At 40.4% G+C, this 24,438-nt stretch overlaps 1 protein-coding gene across 2 annotated transcripts in view; it reads left to right on the top strand.

The window, feature by feature from the left end:
* Nucleotides 1–24,438, top strand: part of LRRC1 (leucine rich repeat containing 1) — a 69,534-nt gene that overhangs the window by 14,885 nt on the left and 30,211 nt on the right. For both annotated transcript variants that reach the window (XM_039729566.1, XM_039729575.1), the window contains exons 2-4: nt 877–994; nt 15,178–15,256; nt 18,400–18,489. In XM_039729566.1, the coding sequence (XP_039585500.1) occupies nt 877–994; nt 15,178–15,256; nt 18,400–18,489 (287 nt within the window). The remainder of the gene's footprint in view (nt 1–876; nt 995–15,177; nt 15,257–18,399; nt 18,490–24,438) is intronic.

Here is a 24,438-nt window from a genome sequence, read left to right as displayed (position 1 = left end):
CTTGAAAGGCCTGCCTGGAAGAAAGGAAAGTTTTGATAAGAGCTCCACAACTTTCTTAGCAATGCCTACATCTCAATGGGTTTTAGATGATCCCTTTTCAGTCACTGCTCCCAGTGGCTGGGGTTGACCTGACTTTCAGCTTGGCCTATTTGGTTGTTATTTTTTCTTGGGGGCTGACGGACCCCTGAGCCCATAGCTGGGTCAGGGAATGTTAGCACTCTGTCTGCATTGTGTGCTGTGTTCTCACATGGACAGGGCTGGGCTGGGTTTTTCCTCAAGCAAAGAAGACCTGAAATGCTGCCCAACTTTGATTAGTCCTTCTGAAACTGGGCCATAGAACAGAGGGTGTTTGAGGCTGGAAAGAAAGCCAGCCTGGGGGAGGCTGGTTCTGTAACCTAGTTGGTTTTGGTGTTTTCTGCTGCAGAAGACCTTGTCAGCCCCTCTTCATCAATTTTCTGGATCTTGCTTTTTGGAAGTGTCCCTCTGCATTAACTTCCTAATGAGCCCTGGTGTGTAATTAGGATGCTTTTAATTACTCTGCTTGGTAGCCTTATACCATTAATGACTTGAAGCTGGCACTCTGGCTTTTGGTAGTGTCTATCTGCATTGATCTTTAACAGCAAGCTTTATCGATTATTTTTTTCCCCAGCATTCTCATTTTAGCTAAAATACAGGTTATAGTTTGTCTGCATGTGAAAATTAAAACAAAATATTTGTTCTGGTACAGGTGTGAAGGACATCTGCATAACTAATGCCATGAAATAGCTTTAATTAGCTCATATTTTGAAAGTGATTCCAGTTATTCCTCATAATTTATCATGCCTATATGTGAGTTATGTGATTATTTTTTGAAATGTATTTTTTTCTCTCCTTCAGCCTTTCTTCCAGCTTGTGAAGTTACGGAAACTTGGACTTAGTGATAATGAAATCCAACGGCTCCCTCCAGAAATAGCAAATTTCATGCAGCTGGTGGAACTTGATTTGTCTCGAAATGGTGAGCTCCAAGGTTAATTTGTTTGATTCTATACTGTCTTATGACATGGTTAGAAAACTGAGTTAGTAGGGTTTTTCTGTCTCAGAAATTATCTGTCCTACAGAATGCTTTCTTGTCTAATTCATAGATTTACCTCTAGTTCTAGAGGGAACAAGGGGAAGAGCAGAAGGGAGCTTGTGGTAGAAATAAAATAGTGCTTGATTGTAGTTCTGTGTTTCTGAGAGCCTGCTTTATTTTTCAATTTAAAAAATGCTTCATGTAGTAGTTTCATATGTGTATCTGTCACAATGTTGACTTCTTTTCCCAAGCTCTCTGAAATGCCTGGCATTTAGAGATGGAAAAAAAACAGAAAAAAAAAAAGTTGAAAAAAAGAAAAAGCAGCTTTCTGTCCTAAAAAAGGACTGCCTGTGGGTTAGAAGTCCAGTTCTTTATCTCTGCTTTGCTCTTTACCTGGGATTAGCAAGAGGCAGAGTGCTGGTATTTCTAGTTGTACTTTTGGAAGAAGAATCAGTCTTTTTGTCAACTGCAAAGATAAATTCAGAAAAGAATGCTGGGAGAAACTATCTTCTAAAATGTGTTGTTGGAATCAGCGTGGGTTTATTGTTTGCTTGCAATGCTTGCTGCATATATTGTCCTGCATTGTGATGGAGTGAAAACATCTTTTTTTTCCTGTGGCCTGGTGAACTTACTAATTCTACAAGAAGTTCAGGGGCTGGTAGGTCACCTTTAAGCAGTCTTTTGACCCAGTGATCTAAAAACAGTGAATCTGTGTTACCAAATTAGAGCAACTGTCAGCTATTTTTGCTTCCTTACGTGCAGTGGATGTGCACAAAATGCTCTCTCAGCTGTGATGGAAGGGGTGGGAGCGATCAAGGTTGTGTAACCTTGTAAATAAATGAGGGTTGTAACTGAATATTCAAGAAAATAAACAGTGTAACAGGGAGTCTTCTTTTTCTTGATGGTTTGACTTCACATAAACTTTGTGGCTGAAGAATATTGTTGGTACTTCACCTTTCCAAAGCATATTTCCTTTTTTTGTTTGGTGCTTTAAATTCTATCTTTATCTGATAATATAATTGATGAAGCGTGATGAGTCTCCAGGCAATTGCTGAAAAATTTCTGTGAACCGTATAATTTTATGTACATTTGGAAAACCTTTTAAGGGAAGAAAACTGGAAAAAACCCCAGAGACTGAAGAGACAGATTAGTTAAAACATTTTAGAAATACATGAACATTAGTTGATGTGGTATTTGGCTACTGAGTTTGGCTGAGTTGGGTGCTGTCAGTGACAGACTTTATACAAAAAGAAACTCTCTGTTGGCTTAGTAATTCTCTTTGCAAATGAATAACTAGTTGGAAAAGAGCTGGTGGATCAGAGCCATGTGAACTCTTGTCAGCTTGGCTTGGAAGTTGGCTTGAGAACTCAACTGTAACAAGAGCAGATGGTGTGAATGTTTATGGCTGGGTAGATGTGTGTGTCATTAGAAGTTACTGCACAGGGAAGTATTTTTTCCCAGTAATGGGTTGAACTAATGCAGGTGGCAGGGAGCAGTTCCCTTCCTATATCCAAAGTTCAGTGTTAATTACCCATTTTATTGCATTGCTTTCTTTTCTCTGTGGCTCATTGCAGAAGGTGACTGATACCATTTCCCTCTGCTTAATTATGTCACAGTTACTGCATGACTTGACTCTTCAAATTGAAAATGGACCGTGCAATGTGGTGCAGGGGGGCCGTGGTGGAAAATAACTAGTCTTACTTTCCACTGGCTGGCCATTTTTATGATTGTCTCATGGTTCTCCAAATCAAAAGGCAAAACACACGCCATCTGGGATGCTGCAGGGGGAATTCTCGCAAAAGGTTTTTGAGATTTACGGTGTTTTAATTTATTAGCTTTGTATTTTGAATCCACCTGCCAGTATGTCTCATTCTGAACCTGCTGCAGGTTTATCCTGTTCAGTGGTTTGCACTCTGAAAGGTTTTGTTTTTCTGACTGCCCAAAACTACTTAGGAAAAAAAAAAATAGGAACTCATCATATTCCTTTCAGGCAGAGAAAACAGCCCTGCTTTTCAAAATGCAGTATGCTGCATGAATAGGAAAGTGTGATGGTGACATCTGAGCTTGGGAAATAAGAGATCATTGTTCTGTGTTTTTTGTTGTTCTAGTTGTCTGGTTTGGTGCACTAATTGCCTTCAGTTCTGGCCATTCTGTTTCCTCAAGAGCTTAAAAATGCAGATATAAATTCATTTAATGTTCTCTACATGGGAATAGCTTTTTCTGTTTTAACCTCTCATCACAGAATGAGGAAAAGGTTTTGAATAAACAGAGTACTTCAATTTCTGCCATAATAAAATGGTAATATGTCTTCCTTTCTCCTACTTTGGCCAACATATGGTCTTTGAAGCCACATGAGATGGTGGGTGCGTCAAATGGGTGGGCTTGGGTGCCCTTCCAAGCTGCAGTGACCAGTTGTGAGGTGCTGAATCTGGAGGAGGGATCAGTCTCTGCTGATCTCTGGAGATAGCTCTGTGTGCCTGTGCCATACAGCATTATGTGCTGTGTAAGTAGCCCTGCTTAATAGGCACTCGGGAAACTCTGAATTGTGTCTCTCTTAAATTCTCAGGTGTTCTGCAATGCCCAAGGCATGCTAGTATCTATGTTAAAAATGTGCTACAATAATAAATTCTTTACGCAGTTTCTTTGTTAATGAGTGAATCTAGAACTACAAAATCGTTCAAAGAAATAAAACTAAAAAGTCTTGAGCAGATGTAAATTTGATGCTCCCTGTGTATGTATGAGAAGTCTGTGGAGGGTAAGGATAGCCTTAGTGGTGCAGAAGGAAAAGGATTTGGGAAGGCTAGCAGCCATATATTCTTAAACCTTTCCTGGAGTATTTGCATGTTGATGCTATTTCTCATGCCCTGCAAGGCCCATGTGTTCATGCAGATTTTCCTAGGAAGCATCCCTACTGTGCTTTTCTAGTCTGGCTGAGGCTGTTATTTGTGCTAAGGTTGAAAGGATGAATCAAGGACTGGAATATAAGAGGGCAGAGAAGCTGTGCGAAGAAAACAGCATAGGGATGGTGAGCACTTTGAAGGTTATTTGGCAATCCAGTTTATCTCTGCTTCTTGGTATCAAGTTGTTAAAAAAGTTCATGTACTTATTCTAAGGCTAAAGAAAACAGACTCAGTAGGATTTCAACAGTACATGCCTGAGTTTTTGACTTGCTGGCAAAGCATGTCTGAAACTCAAGAGTGTTCCCTGAGGAATCTTCTGAGATAGATACTCACCTGCTGTGTGTCTGAAGCTACTGCTGGTTCCCTCAGACTCCCCGGGCTTGATTAAATCGTTTCCTGGATTTTCATACCACGGGTGAATTCTGTGAGGACACTGGGTCGCTGAAGCATTCTTGCTTGATGACCCTAAAGTTTGGGTAGGGCTCAGGTGCTTTGTGCTGAGCTCCAGTGAAAGTCATTGCTCTGCAAGAGGGAGAGGGAGATTCTGCTCTAAGCACAGTGAGAAGTGCCTGTGTGCTATTTTTTTACCCCACAGCACTCGGACATTCTCTCAGGTAAGTCCTGAAAGACCCTGTGATTTTTAAAGTGCAGTCTCTAAAGACAGAAAGATGTGCTCAAATGTCTGCAGTTCTTTCCTGGTGCCTCGACTGGCACTTCATTTAGCTTCCCTGTCTTCCAGAGGCATGCCCCGTGTTTCAGATCCCTGTGAGTTGTAGCTGGTTGCTACCCATGCTGCTCATCCCCCAGAGATTTCATTCAGCCACTCCATCCCCCCTTTTCTTCTTGCACAACCCCTGGAGGCCAAATTCTTAAAGCTTAGGGCCCTGCTATCCCAGGTTCATTAAAATGTTAATGGCTTTTCTTGTTCTGTAGCTTCTTCTAGACAGGAGGGGCAATGCATCAAGTTTCTGTAGTTAATTTAATGCATGCTGATATTCAGGGTTATGATGCATGTATGCTGTGTTCTTGCAGAGGTGGTGCAGTCCTTTTTAGTATCCCTCCTCTTCAAGAAGAGGGGTGTTGTTTGTCTTTGACAAATACTAAATCCTCCAAGCTCCACTGATGTGTTTTTGTCATGATATTGCATGTTCCTTAAAATGCCCTGAAGGTGTTAATTTAACTGTTGTATTCTTATTCGAAAGAAATTTCTATCCTGCACACGCTTTCTCTGAACAGGTGTGCTGTGGAAGCCAGGTTTTTTGTTCTTAATGTCATACACCTTTCACAGCCATTGACAGACTGTCAGCAGCTTGTTTCATTCAGCTCTTTTAGCATAAAAAGAAAGTCACTGTGAGCTAGGATAGTAGGAATTGGGCACTGGAGTGGCTTTCCTATCCTTCCCAGCTTCAGGAGTGCCATTTGAACCATCCTTTCTCTGATGCAGGCTGACCCCGTTGCTTTTGTAGGAGAGGAGCTTCCTGCACTGCTGTGTCTGACTGTGAGTTGCTGTCTATTTGTGATCAAAGCCTGGCAGGCTTTTCTGCTGCTGCTCTTGCTTCCATTGAAAGTGTATACCAAGGACTTGGTCGTGCAAGCCCATAGCATGGGTAGTTGCTCTGTGCTGGCAGTTTTGCACTGACTGTCTGTAGTGACTTTCCAGCTGGCAGCAGGTAAGGAGACTCAGATGGTGTGGAAGTGGTCTGTAACCTTGCAGTTTGGTGTTATGTCCAAGCCTTGAGATTGTGGAAAAGATGCAAGTGTGAGTGCAGTGGGAGAATTAAATTGTTTTTTGTCTTATTGGTAGATAGATTATTCCTGTTCTGTTTGCTGATTCAGCTCTCTATGGAGCTGAGATCCATTACTTTGTAAACTGAGGAGTGATGGATTTTGCTGTGGCATCTTACTGAGGAAATCTGTGTGTGGGCACATCTTGTTAAGCTATATTTGGCTCTACATGCTGCTTGGTACCAAACTCTCTACATAGTTCTTTACTATGATAACCAATAAGAATAATACTGTTTGTTTAATGTGTACAGTTCATGTTTTATTCTTACCATGGAGATGAATTCTGGCTACATGGTATATTAGCTGCTACGTATTTTTGTAGTTTCTGGTTGAACTGAGCTTATGACTGTATTGATAATGTGGTTGTTCTGGACACGAATCTTGCGACATGAGGATATTCTCATTTCGAAATTCTCTCTCCACACCGTTGCCATATGCTGTCATTTATATGAAAAAATTACAGATTTAACCAAAGATAAATATGCTACTTTAAGATTACTGTAACAGTAGAGATGGTTCCTCACAAGCATGTCAATAATCACTGCACTGTGTGAGGAAAGACTACATTGCTGCTATGCAAGGTCTGAGCAGGGTCCAAGACTTTGGAAGTCACTCTCTAGAAGATCAGTATCCTAAGTGCTCCATGAGCCTTATTCTTAAGTTTTCCTTGCTTCCAAATTGGATCACAGTTGCAAATTTAGAAACTTATACTTTGTTTTGTCTTCAACTCTCAGGGTGCTTGGAGAACTCTACCAATGGTATTTAACTGTCCTACTTTCAGCTGTAGGCAATTTGATATTTCTGAGTTTTATTTGAAGTGTATATTCTTTTTAGTCGCTTTACAACCCAATTGAAACTCTTTTCAGAGATCTTGGTCATCCTCAGGACACCACATGCATTGTGTGATAGGTAAATTTTATTCAACAAGTAATTAGAGGGCCTAGTGAGTAGGCAGAAGGTTTCCTGCAGAGTGTCCATCAGTCCATCTTGCTGAAGGGTGGTGTAGAATTTTTGCTTTGCTAAGACTCAGCTCACTTGCTTATTTGTATCAGTGCCTGCACATTAGTGCTTTCCCTTTTTAATTCAGCCACCTGCTCTCCAAGGTATGCCTGTTATCTGTACTGCAGGATCCTTCCCTTCTGCCCACAAAGTAAGTGTTCCTCTTTTCCTCTCCCCCACTGAAAACAAGATAATCAGTATTTTTTCAAACTAGATATCCTGAAGGAGGAAAGGCTTGAACACTTGTTTTGGTTCAGCCTGGGCTGGTGATCCAGCTATTTTACAGTGAAGAGATAAGCTAAGTAGGGAGAAGCACTTTTGAGTCTTCTGATCTTGTCCCACATCCTCACATGGATCTGCTCTCCTGTCTGGCAGCTGCTGCTGTTGCTTTGTGCCCTTTCCTGGAGTCTGGCTGTCCATGTCTGCTGCATTTCCACAGCATCTGAGCAGAGACTTCATCCATGAAATCCTCTTCTTCTCTGCCTGCCACCAGCTGCCTTACCATGAATGTGCTGATACAGGTCTGGTGGCAAATAGCAACACCTAGAGTGCTAAGAAATAGATGGGAATAAATGCTTTCTTGCTCAGTGAACAAAGAAAAAAGCCCAAGCCAGCAACCTGTGCTGGAAGGCAGTGTAGTTGACAATGCATCTATTTTGTTAACATGTGGAACTGCTGCATGTTGCTTGTTTGCCTTCTGAACTGATTTGTGTCCAAGTGAGTGCTTACAAACAAGATTTGCTCTCCTACTCCTGCATGGATATGTCTTATCTGATACCAGAAAGCATCCTGTGAATGCAGTTGCTGCAAACCCAGTGTGTACACATGAAAGTGATGGAACACCCCACCAGAGACTGTTGTGTTTTGTATGGTGGTAGAGTAACTTAAGCTTCATTCTGCATATAGTAACTGCATATAGTAACTGCATATAGTCTGAATAGTAACTGGTTTTTGGTTTTGTGGGGATTTTTTTTTGTGCTAATGAAAGAAAAATAGACTTGGAGATAAGAGAATTTTTTGCTCTTTTAGGTGGTCGCTTGCTAACAGTTGTATGTTTGAGTTTTGATGTTGGGTTTTTATGACACATCTAATTTCTTGTGACATAACTTTGTATTATTTCCCATTTCTCTCTTGAGGTTAGTTTGTGCTTAAAAACATCATCACTTTAATGTCTTACACATGAGGTTTAGGGATTGATGTAGAAAGGACCATATTAGGGAAGAAAGAAACCTACTGCAAATTACTTCTGGACTCTGGATCTCTGCAGAGAGCCTCAGACATGTAGAAATTCTTACTCACTTTGAAGAAGTGATGTAAAAGTGAATCTGATTTGTGAATCTGTGCCATTAAAATTAATTTGATGTCAGTAGGTTGGAGGAAGAGGAGAGCTTTATATGCAGCAGGAGAAGTAAGGTGAGGAGAGCAATTACTGGACCATGTCCTTGCGCAGGGCTTCTCATCAAGGAGAGGTGAGAAGCAGCAGGTGCTGATTGTGATTGAGAAAGAGAAGATAAATGAAATCTCATGACAGAATAATTAATTAGAGAAGTCTAGAAGATGTTATTTTTAAATAGATTACAGAAAAGTGGATTTTTCCATTATGGCATGTTCTGCCAGATTTAACAGTTCTTTCTGATGAGACTTTGCTAATGTACTTATGTGTGCATCTAGCAATAGTGCCTTCAAACAAAGTCAAAGGAAAGCTGTGGAGAGGAGCAGGCCAAGCGTAGGCCTCCTGAAGTGTCAGCTAGAGTGTTAATCATCATACAGTACATATAGGAGTGACATAAAATAAAGACTTAATTTTCTGGATAATCTGGATTAGAGATCATAAAATGGTAATCTGCAGACAGTTGTTAGTTATTGTATTCACAGATTTGCTTGGGTTTTGGTTTCTATTTTATTGAGAATGTAAAATGACATGACAATGAAGTTAATTAAGAATTAATCAGGAATAAATCTGGATTTTTGCTGTTAAAACAATTAAAACACTTTCTCTTATCCACAGCTTTGTACGTAGAATACGAGTTTTCACATTTTTTACCCTTACTTCTCAGACTAATACTATTTAATTCCTATTATCCTTGAGGTCCAAGGTGGAAATTCTTATAAAAATATCTCCATTAACTCTTTTGTTTAACTCTTGACTGGCGTGTATAAATTCGTTGTCAAACTTGGGCTCTTCCACTTAATTCACCTGGAACTATTGTTTCCTTGTGATCTGGTCTTCCAGCTCTTCACTCTCTCTTCCCTTCTTCTTTTTTCCTCCTGTTTCAAATTTACAGCTCCCGATCTCTGTTGCTGCTGCTTGCTGCAGCTGAGGATAGTCTGTTGAATTACAGCTGCTACTTGTTCAAAAACCCAGCTTGTTCTCATGTCCCTGCACAGTTTTCTTTCCAGTAACATGTCCCATATAAATGTGTGCGTGAAATGCTGTTTTGTGTGGACTTTGTCCCTAGTTGTTTTGAAAAGAGATATTTCCAGAAGCAGTGAGGAGGAGAAATGAGACATGTCTCTTCAGTTTCTTGTTAATTATTCAGTAAGGGATATACTTGAGAAAATGCAACCTGAACCTGTTGGTGAATTTTCCTTAAAGCTTTAAAGACAGGTCTTGAAAGAGCTTCATCTCTTGTATGTTGTATATCCTCAGCTTCAGAGCCTGAAGAGGAAAATGTTACAACCTGTTCAAGAACCACTTCATCTCAATAGACCTTGCAAGAGCCACATGACTCCTGTCACACTGTGCCCCAAAACTTGCAGCACTTCATCGAAAGAGGTTGATTACTTCTGACTTCAGGGCTGGTAGCAGAGCCTCCTGGTTTTAAAAAAGGGAAACCTGTCTGATCAATGTGTGAATGTCATGATCTCAGTATGGAAATGGAGGCAGAGGATAAGTAACCTTCCTCCATCCCTCCCCCTGCAGGATCAGACCCTTGGGAGCTGCATGTGACTGCTTTTGGGAGGGTGGAGAGATGTGGTGGGGACATCTGGGACACAGCAGCCTGCTCAGCTGGGCTTTCCAGCTGGAGAGCCCTGCAAAAAGACAAACAAATGCCTGCAGCACAAATTCCCACTTGAAAGGTATTTGACAAAGTGGGCAGTTTCCTTCCAGGTTTAGTAGAGGGAGGAGAGGTGGAGAGCAGGGCTGGAAAACTGAGTTTTTCCAAGAGCAGGCTTGTCAGGGATCCCTCTGAGAAGGTGGGTGACACGGAGGAACCTCCCTGGAAGTGACAAGAGAACCTTTAGGCTCCTAAATCTCTTGAGTGTTGTGGTGCTTAATGCTTCAATGGACCTTTGGTGTGTGTGGTGTGTGTGTATATACTGTAGTTGATAATGTATATTATGTATGTGAAAAGAGGGGTATGAAAAATAATCTGTGTATTGAATTGAATGGATGAGACCTGGTTTGCTGCTGGTTATCTCTCCTGAGGGATTGTGCTGCATGGGTTCACAGTCTTTGAATCTAGAATGGGCTTCCTTGGGTATCAATTTGGTGTAAACTAATCAGCTGCTGAATTACATTTATGAATTAGTACTAGTTCCTAAGCAGTGAAAGGGGTTTTGCCTTATGTAAAAGTGCTGTATATACCTCTTGGTGGACTTTCCACTCTGACCAGTTAAATCAGGTCTGTTCAGCTGATTCTGGCTGGGGTGTGTGCAGTGTGCCAGCTCCAGTGCTCCTAACACACAGTGCTCTGTGTTGCCTTCATAGCTGGAAAATATGACTGCATCCAATAGTTTCTCCCTGAAGGACTCTTGAGCATGGTAAACTCTCCCTGAGGAATGTGGGGCATCTTTCATATCTGAGAATTCAGCAAAGTTCTTGCAAAAATACATTTCTTTCTTTTACTTAATAGTCACTGTTTGAGTAGCTCTGATCTGGCAGCCTTGTCACAGGCCAGGACTTTCCTGTTGTGATATTGATTAGGTGTTGGAAATTATGTTCAATATTGCAGGAGGTATAAAGGATGCTGGCTGTACTGTAGCCTTTGTGTAGATGGAATATTATCAGTTCTTGAAATTTAATATAGAATGCTGGAAAAATATGCCATACAGAAATTTTATCAGTTTAAAAATAACCCTCCCAGTCATTAGAGGAAGGAAAGTGGGGGAATGTGGATTGAGTGATGTAACTGTTGTAAAAATCTTAAAAAAAAAAAAGGTGGGGGGAGGAGGAAAGGATTATCATCAATCAGAAGGATTTTCAGAAGTAATTTCCTTATCTAGGCAGTACAGAATTCCCTAGTGTCAAACTTACTTCTAAAGTTACTTGTACAAGACTTGCTAAATTGTTAGCAAATTCTTCTGCAAACTGTAACAATAAACATAGAAACATCTGATGAGGTGTTTTGAATGGAGAAAGGGACCTATGCCCATGTGTATACATGACTGCTGAGCTTGATTTTGATCCACTGCTGCTGCCACAACTTCATTTCTGCTGTCAGTGTATCTGTACTGTCACACGTCACAGGGCTTATGTTTGGTTTATGGCTTTATTATTAGCAGTGCTGCACAATCTGCATACCCGAACATCTGGGGCATCGTGTAAATGCGAAGCATTCATCAGAGTGTAGCATTAGAAGAATCCTAGATATTTAAGTAGGATTTGAGCTGGTTATCCAGCAGTGGCAAGAAAAGTATTCAACCTTACTGTTGCTGATATTGGCAGGTACATACATGTTAATGTCTGTAACAAAATCGAGTACTCAACACTAATGATGAAAGGTGCTTAATCCATCAGAAGACACAAGGACTTCTTTATATATATTTTAATATCCTCTGCTGCATTCCAGTTGATTAAGTCAGTGGTTTTATTATGTACCGTTATCATCTCTGCTGCAATTATCACTCACTTTTTTTGTCATACAGTAAAATGTGCCTCTTCTTTTCTCTTCTGAATTCATTTATTCAATGCAATGTTACACTAGTTTTCACACGTAGTGATAAAGTATCTTAACTTGTGTTTTGCTTGAGAAACCTTTTTAAGATGCTTGGCAATGAAAATGAGTTACATTTCAACCTTTTTGACTTCAGTAAATGTATAATGATCCTCGCTTCAGAGAGCTGCACTGAATTTTTGTCCATCCTTTTGTCCAGATAGGCAGAGGAGAGAAATGAATAGTGAAAAAGAATCAAATGAGGAGGAGGAAAATGTACTTTACAAAATCAGAGAAGGGGTAACATTTGAAAGGATCACAGTGGGTCATTAATCCAACCTCCCTGCTCAAGCAGGATTGTCCTAGACCACATTGCACAGGATTGTGTCCAGTTCATTCTTGAATATTTCCAGGGAGAAGACTCCACAACCTCTCTGGGCAACCTGTTTCAGTGCTTGGCCACCTGCACAGTAAAGATGTTTTCCTTATAGTCAGGTGGAACTTCCTGTGCATCAGTTTCTGTCTGTTGCCTTTTGTCCTATTGCTTGGCACCACCACGAAGAGCCTGGAAACATCCTCTTGACACCCTCCCCTCTGATACTGATAGACATTGAAGAGTTCCCTTCTCAGGTGTCTTTTCTTGAGGTGAACAGGCCCAGGTCCCTCAGCCTTTCTTTGTAAGAGGGGTGCTCCTGTCACTTTATCATCTTTGTTGCCCTCTGTTGGAGCTGTTTGAGGAGCTCCCTGTCTCACACTGGGGAGCCCAGAATGTGACACAGCTCTCTGAGTGTGGACTCACAGCCCAGTGAGTTCTCTGTCCACCTCACTGTCTGTTCATTCAGTCTGCACCTACTGAGTTTGCCTGCAAGGCTATTGTGGGAGACAGTGTCAAAAGCCTTGCTGAAGTCCAAAGAGACAATATCCATTGTTCTCCTCTCATCCATCCAGATAATTGTTTAATTGTGCAAGGCAATAAATTCCATCAGGTGTGAATCCATGCTATTTCTGATCACCTTCTTGTCATCCATTTGGAGGGACTGAGGTGAGGCTGGCAGGCCATCAGTTCCTTGGGTCCTCCTTCTTGCATTTTTGTAGATTGAGCTGACATTTGCTTTTTTCTAATCCTGAGACACTTCATCCCCATGACCTTTCAGAAATGATCATGAGTGGCCTGGCCATGGTGTTCACCAGCTCCCTCAGCATTTGTGAACCAACAGGGCCCTTGGACTTCTGAAAGTCAAGTCTGCCTAGGTGTTCTCTAACCCAGTGCCTCTTGACCATGGCAAGGTCTTCCTTCCAACATTGCTTTACCCACATCTCCTGGGTCAGAGATTATGTGAGAAAAACCCCCAAAAAGAAAATTCTCCAGTTTTGCTGTGTCTGTTTGCATTTCTTATTGAAGAGTTTTGCTCTGTTTTGTCAGAGTACTGAGAAGTTTTGTCAGAGTACTGACTTCGTAGTCTGGGAAAGCACATTTTATTTCCCGAACTGATTCAGTAATTTGCAAATGCATCCAAACTATAAGCAGTGCCTAATCTGTGTTATTGCAAATGGTATCTTATGTATATTGGAGTGATTTTTTCCTTAGCTTGGATGATTGTTGGCTTTCACAGATGGTATCCAAGACTGTTATAACAGAAAAAACATGTCAAAATAGTTTTGCTGAGAAGGCATATTTTCTGGGTTTTGTAGTACATCATACAGAAGTACAAGAGAAACTATTTGCAGTATGGCAGTGAAACTATCTTTTGGTGGAGGAAGTCAGTAGCATGATTAGTTTTAGAAACCTCTTCACTGAGGATTTATGTTCTGCTTTATATGTTGTGGTTTTATATGTATATATTTTTTCCCCAAAAAATTAGGATAGTTATTTTTACTTCAACTTTACTTTTTGTCATTTGCTTGTTAGTTTGTTTTTAATTAGTGAGAATGATTGTCATGCTAAAGCATGTATCTCTGTGTGAAAGGGTTGTGTGTGTACATAAATGAATTGTAAATGCATTTGTGGATGCTGGCTTGGTTGCAAAGAAATAAGTAATTCTCAGTCCTCAGAAGCTTTGAAATAGAGATGTCCCTTTCAGAACGTTTCCAGCTACTTCCCAGGGAAGAATAGCATGAAGAGTAGATAGTGGATGACATTTTTTACTTGCTGTTGGTTAGCCAAGTTCAGTGTCCATATTTGTTGTTGCTGTAATGCAAGATAGAAGTTCCAGTGTCTATTTGACGAGATTTGGATGAGATTTTAGGAAGAAATTAACTGCTCTGAGGGTGATGAAGGACTGGAACAGGTTGCCCAGAGGAGCTGTGGATGCCCCATTACTGGAAGTCTTCAAGGCCAGGTTGGATGGGGCTTGGAGCAACCTGGTCTAGTGGAAGGTGTCCCTGCCTGTGGCAGAGGGGTGGGACTAGGTGATGCTTTCCAACTCAAAACTTCCTGTGATGTTGTTCTGAGCTGGGAAATGTTCAAGCTAGGTGCATTTGGCGAGGTTATCTGGCAAGAGGTGAGCAGGTGCTTTCCTCTTTTCTACCCTTCTTTCTACATCACACCTCTTTTGGGGAGAAAATCTGAACAAAATACATAGGTAGTCAATTCTGAGTTAGTCAGCTAGGTAAGAAAAGAACTAATTTCCATTTTTTTTTTCAATGTATTTAGATCATATGTGGCTGGTGAGGTCAGTAGAAATAGCCATAAACTTTGAAACAGAAGTCCAACCTTTACTTAAAATTTTACTTTTTAAAAATTACTTTCAAAATTAATCATAAAGAATAATTTTGACATTTAAGGAAACAAAAATATTTTTTTAATTTTTGCTAGATCTCAGTGACAGTAAACAAGTACTTAATCAGAAGACTCACAGGCTATTTGTGGATATTCAATTTACTGTAAGAGTGCCACAAGACAATTTTATCTTCTTAAGATGTACTAGACATGATGTGCTGTATTGAAGTTCCTTGAAAAAAAATCCACCTGTTTTCATGTACAAATATATCTTTTTACTTCCTGGCTATCTGAAATGGTGTAGTTATGTTAGCACTTATTTGCAACCTGTCGGTGTAAATATGATTTTTTAATTACTTGGCTGTGGTGTAAAGGGGGATGTTTCTGCTCCATGAGTGTAAGTTACATGTGGAGAGACTTGCACATTCTCTTCTTCCTTCCACTGTTTCCCTCTCCCGTGTTCTTTCTTCCACTACAGAACGTGGGCATGTATTGCTCAATTCACCAGAGATTCAGATTATAACTGGCTCTTTAGGGCAGCCCTAGCATGTTGGTTGTCTGATTCTTTTGATGGACAGAGTCTGATAAAGATCAGTCCAAGGACAGGTGAGTAGTAGGAAGATGAACATGGAGCAGGAGGGGAAAATGGGGTGTGAAAAAGCACAAAATGGGTCTGCTTCTGTAGTTCTGTATTTGGACAGGGAGCAGTCTTGCATGTTGAAATGTCTTGAAGGATACCAAGATAACTCCTTGCATTAGTGAGTTACTTACTGTTATTAAGCAATAATTTCAATGCAGATACAGTACAGTTGCTGACAGTTTTTTCCTTTTTTTTTTCTTCTGCAGATATTCCTGAAATACCAGAAAGCATCTCATTCTGCAGAGCACTACAGGTAGCAGATTTCAGTGGCAATCCACTGACTAGGTAACTTCACCTTCTTCTTAGTATATGACATACCAGAATCACAGTCTTGCTGTAACAATTACGATTTTACATAAGCCCTTAAAAATTGTGACCTAGAGTATTTGCTTCTGGCAGGGACGGCAGCAAAAGTTCAGATAAAAAAGTGATGTGCATCTTTCTTTGGGTGGGGATGAAATTAGCCAACCAGAAAAATCAGATTTGGTAAATCTGATTGTCTATAAAATGATTTTCATCCTTTTTTTTTAAATGCATAGGAAGACCATGTTCATACATGGAAAGATACAGCAATGGTTAGAGCAAATTGGTTAGAGCAAATGAATTGGCACAAACCCAGGTGCCTGACGATTTGGAATAGACTTTAGATCAGCTGCTGCAGATAATGGCTTTTACTAATGATTAAAGCTTGGACTAGCATTTCATCACCCTCCCGTCAATTGGGACACAGTGACATGCAGTAACATGAGGCAGAAATGCACTGTGTTTGTCAGTGGCTGCTGTGTCTGCTGCCAGCCTGTGTTCTGAGGAGCTGAGGTTTGGAGGTTATGCACACTTCTAGTACGGAAGAGGAGTTTTGTTTACATTTCTCTGTTCAATTTGCTAAAGAATTTGGAATTTATCTAATATTGTGAGGATGGAACTGGCAAAGAAGAGGTGATTTGCCAGTTAAAACCTTTGAATACTATTTGGAGAACTATTTCTTGAACCAGCCGTTGCCACAGAGCTCCTTTGTGATGCTGAGCAAGTCACATAAGCCAGAGTGTTCACAGTGGGTGCTCACTGACCTGCTTTGCTTTGTACTGAGATGGCCAGATACTTGCAGGGCTGGCTGGCTGGGCTGCTGCCGTGCTAACAAACAGGAGTCTGTGAGAGCTTAAGCCGCTCCAGTGGTTTTGCAAGACTGCTTCTCCCACGTGTACAGCTCAGATTCTTCAGAAGTGTGCTTTGAATATTGCCCATAGTGCCTCCTAAGTTCTCTGAAAGTCACATCGCTGAGCATTAAAGGGACACTTGTGATCTTAATCCCTGTGGCTCTGTAGCCTATTTACATAGTGAGGATAATAATACCACAAAAATCCAGCAAAGCAAACTGAGGCTGAACTGATGTTTAGATACACAAGTGGTGAGGGTCACTGAGCAGCTTTTTTCCAAGCATCAGTAGCAGTGTATAAAGCTCAGATCTGTGTCTCGTGGTATTGAAATCAAAAGTGTCAGTAGTAGTGTTCTAGTTACCCTTCTTCATTCATTCTGTGTGCTCAGTAAAGCCTGAGGCCTGAGTAATGTGTTTCCTTAAACAGTTCCTCTAATGCACAGCTACAGCTTTGTGGAATTCACAAAAGAGTTTTTCAGTGATGTTGAAATAGATCTCACAACTCTGTGTTGATAATTTAAGGGAATTCTAAAAATTCTTGATGAGTGTCTGCAAAGCGTATGCATGTCCTGGAAAACATCACTCCAAGCAGTTCAAGTTAGAAAGCACAGATGCCAGGAACTGTTTACATTTGGTTGCCAGGCATTTCTGTGATGAGAGCCAGAATTTCAGTTTTACCTACATAATAGCATATCAATTTTTTGCTCTGATTTGCCCAGGCAAAGTGAGGCAGTCAAATAGTTACTTTTGTATAGTATTCTGGAACATTTTTTTAGACATTGATTCTTGTCCGTATTTCCTCTAAGCTTAAAAGCCAGTTGGAGATCTTCGCAAGCAATGTCCTACCACTAATACAGTGTGTTGCCTCATTGTCAAACTTAAATCACTGACGAAACTGAGCATTAAATGGCAGACCATTTTTCCAGCTGTTTTCAGATTATTTCAGGTTTATATATTATTTATATCAGTAAAAAGCAGATGCACTTATTTATATTTATACACATGTATAGATTTATTATAGGTATGGAAGTACAGTGCCAGCTGTAGAGAGAATAGAATAGTTCTAGTTGGAAGGGACCTACAGTAATTGTTGAGTCCAACTACCTGTTAACATCAGGGCTGAGCAAAAGACAATGACACTATTTAACTCCACTCTTAAACCTGTTAAGAGTGTAAATGATAATGAGTGGTCCCAGTGGAGCTTTCGAAGCTCCATTTTGAAGATACTGAGCATTTTCTATTAATAAGGTCCAGAGTATGAAGCAGTGCAATACACAATTGATCACATGAAAACTTCCTCTCACCCCAGACTGTAATTTGCCTTTTTCCTTCTCCCTGTCCTCCCTGTGCAGAGTTGTATTTGCCTGTCAAGTTGCCTGCAGGGCATACCATGTGCCTTGAGCTGGGAGATGGGGAGAGCAGGAGCCAAACCAAACGCTACAGCTTGATCTTAGGTTGCGTGCTCCGGGGGCTGAGCAGAAGTTGAGTGGCTGGGCCAGGGGCTTCTGCTTCTTTACCTAATTGTCCCCTTTATCTCATTCTGTCTCTTGTGCAACTGCAAACTGAGCTTCTTGGTGTGGCCAGTGAGCAGCAAGTGGCACGGGAGCCCCTCAGAGTGAGGGAATGGAGAGCTCTGCCTTGGAGAACACCAGCTGGGTGATGGACCTAAGGGCTTTGGGAACTTTGGGAGTGTTGTGCACGTGACTGCATTTTATAGTGTAAGAAGGGGGGGTTAACATGCTGTTGTGCTGTGAACCAGTAAATGTGAAATGCTGTAACAGCAGAACATTGTCTTCATAGTGAACAGCATGTTTCTTCAAAAAAGCAGCAATTGAAGAGCAGCCCAGCAGCTAATACAAAATGGCCATGCTATAATGTGTGTAACTGGAGTCTGAACAAGAATAAAATTTAATCATTTTGCCATATGGTTATACAGGAAAATAATAGTAAAAAAGGTTGTAGGTTTTTTTTTTAAAATATGTTTGATTTTATTTTTCAATTTTGTGAAAATGCTTAAAATGTTCTCAAGCCCTATAGCATTTTGAAGTTGCAAATTGGGTGCAGGGAAGAGAGTGGTATATCAACCTGTTCTTTGACACAGAATAAACTTTAAAGTCCCTAAATCACAGGTGGTTTTTTTATGATCCTTAGAATTATCTGAGAGTCATGCTAGAATCTGACCTTTCTCTCTCTCTGTCTGTTTGCTAAGTAAAGTCTTACTCACAAGAAAGAGAGTACTTCTGGAAGTCCTTGATTTGAATTAATATCTCCATAGGTTGCCTGAAAGCTTTCCCGAATTGCAGAATCTGACGTGTCTTTCAGTAAATGACATCTCTCTGCAAGCACTACCTGAAAACATTGGGAAGTAAGTTTTTTGCACTTTATTACTTCTTAAATTCATTTTTTTCTTTATTGTTGTACTTCTTGTAAAAATGATTCACATAATTGTATTTAATACACTTATGCAATTATTTACAGGTCTACCCTTATTTTTTTTCTATTCTTTCAAGTTGGAGGGAATCTGTTTAAAAAAACCCTAAAAATGGCATTTTCACTTGAAATTAGCAGGTTAATGGAGAACCTGTAGTGTGTATGTGTACAGTTCGACTCTGTTCTTTAGGATTTAAAATAACTTGGAATTTTAGGTGCAAAATTAATTCAGTGTTTTGTCATGCTGATCTGACCTTTTGCTTTCCTAAGTAGACCATTGATCCATTATTGTGAACATGTCAGATGGCTTGCAGCTTAGCTCAAAACCAGGCAATTGCTGGCACAAGAACAGATGGGTAAAAGCTGGCTGTGATCAGGATGGAAATTTAGAAGCTTCCTAACTAGCTATGGGAGCAGTCTGGTTTTGAAAAAAACTTCAGTGGGAGCTGTGGAGATGAAAATTCATGGAACAGCTTTTAAGATGAAATTTTATATGTTTTTAAGATGTTTGTTCGCTCTGGAAGGTAGATCAGCATTGCAAGGAGAGACTTTCAAAGGGGAGATGTGAAAAGTGAACCATGTTTGTGTGCATCCTTTTGACTGAAGTAAACATCCACATTGGCAGATGGGAAATGCCTTTCCCCTTAGAGGAGAACAGGGTGTCTCTTCCAATTTGAGGGAGAAGTAGTAGTTCCATGTCTCCTCACTTAAATGTATGAGAATGACTGCTGATTCAGCTCAAAGGCTCCTCTAGCCCAGCTTCCTTCTTCTGTGTTCCTAAGTAGATGTCTAGTGAGGGTTTAGAGAAACAATGTGTGTGTGTGTGTGATGACTCTTTTTTTCCATTCCCTGTGTGTTTCTGGTTCAGAGGATTTCCTGAGCTTTGGATTTTGGTTTGTCTAATTGATAGCTCATAATGAATCTGTTTTGTGTACTTGTCCAGTTCTCCTTGAGCATATGTAGGCATCTTTAGTATTCTCTCTTGGCTGCACACAACCATTACCCATTTTACTGGTTTGTTGTTAGTTCAGTAAAATCCAGATGTTTCTAAAGAGAGGAGTCCTGCAGGAAGGATCTTAATCATAAGAGCTCCTGCAATGTAGTCAAGTTCAGACTGGAATTTCTTTAGCCACTTTCCGTGGGTATGAAAGCTCTCAGCTGGCACCACACCAGCTGCAACAGAAGTGGAAAATATCTTTTGAAACCTCCCACAAGCACTAACAGGTACAGATAGTGTGTGCCCAGTGACTGGGGCAGAGTCTTACCTGAAAATTGCATGGGCCATGGTGTGATATTCATACTGTGATATATTGTGGTATTCTTCCTTCACTGTAAAAGTTCACATAACTTTTCATGCAGCCTTTTCAGCCCTGACAGCTAAGGAAAGGCCTGGGATCCTGCCTGATTCTGAAAATAAATAGAAGAAACATGACAAGCACGGTTCCCTAAAGCATGCTGTGGACTGCTGCTTTGCAGACAGTAGCTGCAGGAAGGTTGTTGGCTTCCCTGAGAGCTCACTGGCTGTGGTGGCTCTGGCTTCTTGATTGTTCTGCCTCTCATTTGGTAGTGTGACTGGTGATAGTCTCTGTTTTGGAGCAGATGACTGGAAACAAGGATGGTTAAAATGGGGATAGCAGAATTTGTAGTGATGTTGATACATGGAGCTTTGCAAGAAAGCAAGGTAGAAATTTGCCTCATACTGATCCTAAGCAGTTTCAGTGTGAGCTCTCACAGGACAGAGCAATGCAACCCATGCTCTTCTAAAATCAGTATCTGATCCTTGATACTGAAACTAAAAATCTGGCGTGCTCACTTGTGCCAGGAAGAGCCACAAGCTTGTCCTGGTGGTCTTGCTGAGTTCTTGTGGAGGGATAGACTTTATTCAAGTCTGACAGGCCTGCTTTGATCTGGGAAGTGTTCCCACATTAGCTGTTTAGAATATGAATATTGTATTTTTACAAAAACCCTTTAATCTCATTAATAGAGACTATTATTATCAGGTTTATGTTTAAAGAAGCAGAGACAGATGTGTGAGGCTGTTGTTTTTGCCTTATCAGGTATTTGAAATAGGTGGGAATACATTGGGAAGTCAACAGGAAGCTTGGACTGAAATGCATAGTTTTGAACTCAGAAGAATGATAATGTTGCATGAGGGAAACTCATGGGGTATCCACCCAAAGTGTAACTGTTCCTGAAGTCTATTGAGGAATGTCCAACAGGGAGATCCTTTTTGATTCCAACTTGAAGTTATTGAGAGGTCTTGTAGTGAACTGGAACTGCAACCTGAAGTCCTTATGGACCACTTCTGAGAGTGAATTTTACTGATGTTTTAGGCTTAGGCCTATAAATAAGAATTTTTTTTTTTCAGTCTGGCTACCAACAAGTGCAACTGTCCTATTTTAGTTGCCAAAATTGTCATCATTTACTGGAAGTGAATTTGATGGTGCTGCCAATCACCTTGTATTTGGTAAAAGTAGTGGAAAGCTCTGTGGCTTTTCCAAAGGTAAAACCACAAACTTGTACTTGTTATTCCTTCCTTTGTTCTTTTTCATCTGCTGGGACCCCATTCCCCAATGCTGGGAATTGAAAGGTAGTGCTAATTTTGTTTTTCTGGCTGAGCAGACTAAGTAATTCTGTAAAAGGTGTTTGGATATGTTTGCAAATTCCTTATTGGAGTTCCAGTATGCTTTGGATAATAATGCATGTTGTTATTTGATGGAATAGGCTGGACCAATGTGCTCCATATGAGATATGCCAAACAGTGAGCACATATATACTGCTATTTATTGTAGTAGAGCTGGACTTGTTCGGAGAAAGATTTGAAGTCCCTGTGCTTGCTGCAGGTCTTCTGGCCACTAGAGTATGTGGGAACTTGGGGAAATGCATCCTAATTGCTTCCAGTCTTATGGTGCTGTCTAGGAAACTGCCTAGAACAGCCAGTGAAATCTCTAGCTCATCTTCATGTAGTGCAGAGATCCGTACGTACTTAGTGTCTTTTTGTAATTTTTTTTTTAGCTACCTACTTATAATCTTGCGGTGATGGAAATTTGCCCTTAAATGGGGCAAGCAGAAATAGCAATGGCAGATCTTTTACAACCAGCAGTACTTTAACATTAGTAAGTTCTTACTAATGGCAGGTAATAGACCTGAATTGCCTTGCGGCAAACCCTTACTGGAAGTGTGTCTTCCTTGTGAATTCACATCTCCAGTCTGTTTTTCCCATGGGCTGATGTATGAGTGCCAGAGTTCAGCTTCACTGTCCCAGGCCAGTGTCTGAACTTGTTCAAACTGCTGATATGTGGAGTTCCATCAGTAATTTTACTGTGCTGTTAAGCATTCTTCTGCACACATCTTTTATATTTTTATTTTCCTTTGTATTGCCAAAAGGAGTATTTTTAAGTACTTACAACTGGATGTTTGAAGAACATGGGCAAGGCTTTCCTTGAACCTTTTGTCTTTCCTCTTGATTATGCATTGCCATGCTCTGAGTATGCCAGCTTTTCTTACTCTGTGTGGCCACTTCAATCTGCTTTTCTGGTGCTGTTACATGTGCTGCTTTTTTCTTGCTGGATTAAACCTACTTCTTTTAAGCTCATGTATTGTTTCAGAGCTTTCTAGAAACATGTGTGATGAATGCAGGACTGGATAACAGACCAGGTGTTCTAATATTACCAGTGCTGCTTTTTGTGTTTCTCTGTGATTTGTTCTCTTAACTCATGGTTTGGTTCCTATTTGGAGTAAGGCAGTGAATGCTATTGCATGGGAGATACTTAAGCTGATAATTAGGTGGGTGCAGTTTGGAGCAGGACTTGTCCTGTTGGCTAGTTGAACCATTTGGAGAAACAAGTTACACCATTTAAGCTGTGAGTAGGAGTGTCTTTTACAGCCTTTCTCAGTCTAATGAGAGCAAGTCTAATTTCCTCTCCTATTCTGCAGGGCCATCTGTGTCTAGAGCTGCCCAACAAGCAGGCATAACCTGTTCCTCCCAGCGTGGGTAACATTTAGGAATTTCCCCTTGCTTCTAGGATTATTTTTCTTCAATACTTCCTTATTCACATAGCAGCCAAAATGCAGGGCATGACTTTTTCCTGAAATTGAAAAATCAGAATATTTGTATGTAAGGATATTTGAATAAATTGGGATGTCTGTGAGGCTTCCTAGGGCATGTCTTATAATAATAGTATGAATTCTTATAGTATTTCTTGTCTGTATGTGTTCATTCTGTTGGCTTCAGGCCACTGTAATATTGGTTTTTTACCAGTAAAGACTGATGATTTTAGAGATCTGCATAGTGGTCTTCCGGCTTAACATCTAGAAAGAGAAGAGAGATTTTGTCAGCTTTCTGTGTTTATTTATTTGTGGTTCTTAGGCTTGAATAAGATCCAGGTACCTTCTTTGGAAAGCCTTTTATGTGTCTATAATGTTTAATCTAGCATTGGACTCTCAGAACAGTGCTTCATGAGGAATTGGCCTTAGCTGAAAAAACAGTCCTTTCAGCATGAAATGCATATCTGAAAAAGACAGTTGTCTATCACATTCTGTAAGGGTGGCAAAATCAACTCAATTCTTAAATGGCTGAAGCAAAGGGCAGAGCTTCACTAGTGTATTTTAAATTATGATTGAATACCCATTGGCACACCAGACACCTAACTCATATCCAGTTTTTAGCTTTCACTGTTTTTTCAGCAGTCTTGCCTGTGCCTGGGAAAGATAAAGATTACCAGATTACTTTTTTTTTTGGATGTTAAGCTGTAAAGTAAAAGATAATTCATGACTGGCAGGTAGGGTATTTTGAAAGCTCCCTACATGGCAGATGAAAAAAGGTTTCCTCTGCTATACATAATCTTTATTCCTCCCCTAAAAATACACAGATGGTCTCCTACTTTGACATGATTTCAAAATCTGAGGATTCACCAAAAAATCACAGAAATACCATGATCTGTAGTATCCCCATCATTCACAGTTTCCCCCTCCCCCTCTGCTCCCTTTTTTAAAGACAATTGCACAATCTGTGATGCAAGAAAGTAGCATAGCTTTACTTTAGCTTCAGAAACTTTTGATGTGGGGAGGGGTGAATTTCTTTAGATGTGAAGGATATTCCGATGCTGATGACTGATGAGTCTGGTTTACCCCCAAGCTGCAAGCAGGCTGAATGGATCTGTGGAACCTTACTACTGAAAGGGAATTACCAGGTAAGCAGAGATATTTTCCTCTTAACATTTGCAGCTAGCAGGTAGAATGCTGAAATAGGTGTTTCATTATGAAAGTCAACATAATGAAAAGAATAGAACAAACATTGCTGTGCTTTAGGAGCATTGTTTTGCAGAAAGATTTGTTACAGGCATGCTTTTCAACAGTCATGGAATCACAAGTACCCAAAGATTTCACGTTAGTCGCTGAGGGTGATGGTTTTGCATATATGTGTTTAATTCTAGAGGTTTCAAAGTTTTCAGCAGCTTCTGAAACAGAATATCTAATATTGATCATGGAAGAAGTAGCTGGAGAATAAAAGATCTTCAAAGGCAAGGGTGACCTGCTTGATACAGGTGGTCCAGAAGCAGATCAGAATGGCATACTAATCCTTAGAATGGACTTTTGGGCCAGTTCCATGTGTTTTTCTTAGCGTATGCCTGGATGTTTCAAGTGTAGGTTATGCATCTGGTAGCATCACACAGGGTGGAAAATGTTCTTGAAATTGTGTGGAACAAGAGAATTTAATTCTCTTGTCAGGTGTAGCATAATAACATCTCATTAACATCCTTACATGATAGGACAGAAGTGATGGGCAAGCTTGTCTCACAAATACGTAGAAGGAGGATGATATGTAGGTGGGCTGGCTAGGCTGATATCAATAGTATTAAAAACTCCTACTGTGGCTTAACTG

Source organism: Passer montanus, unplaced genomic scaffold (assembly GCF_014805655.1).
Source record: "Passer montanus isolate IOZ18808 unplaced genomic scaffold, ASM1480565v1 scaffold11, whole genome shotgun sequence".
In the NCBI taxonomy this organism is placed as follows: domain Eukaryota; kingdom Metazoa; phylum Chordata; class Aves; order Passeriformes; family Passeridae; genus Passer; species Passer montanus.
Note: the sequence above shows the minus strand (reverse complement) of the source record. Positions and strands in the feature narration are given on the sequence as shown.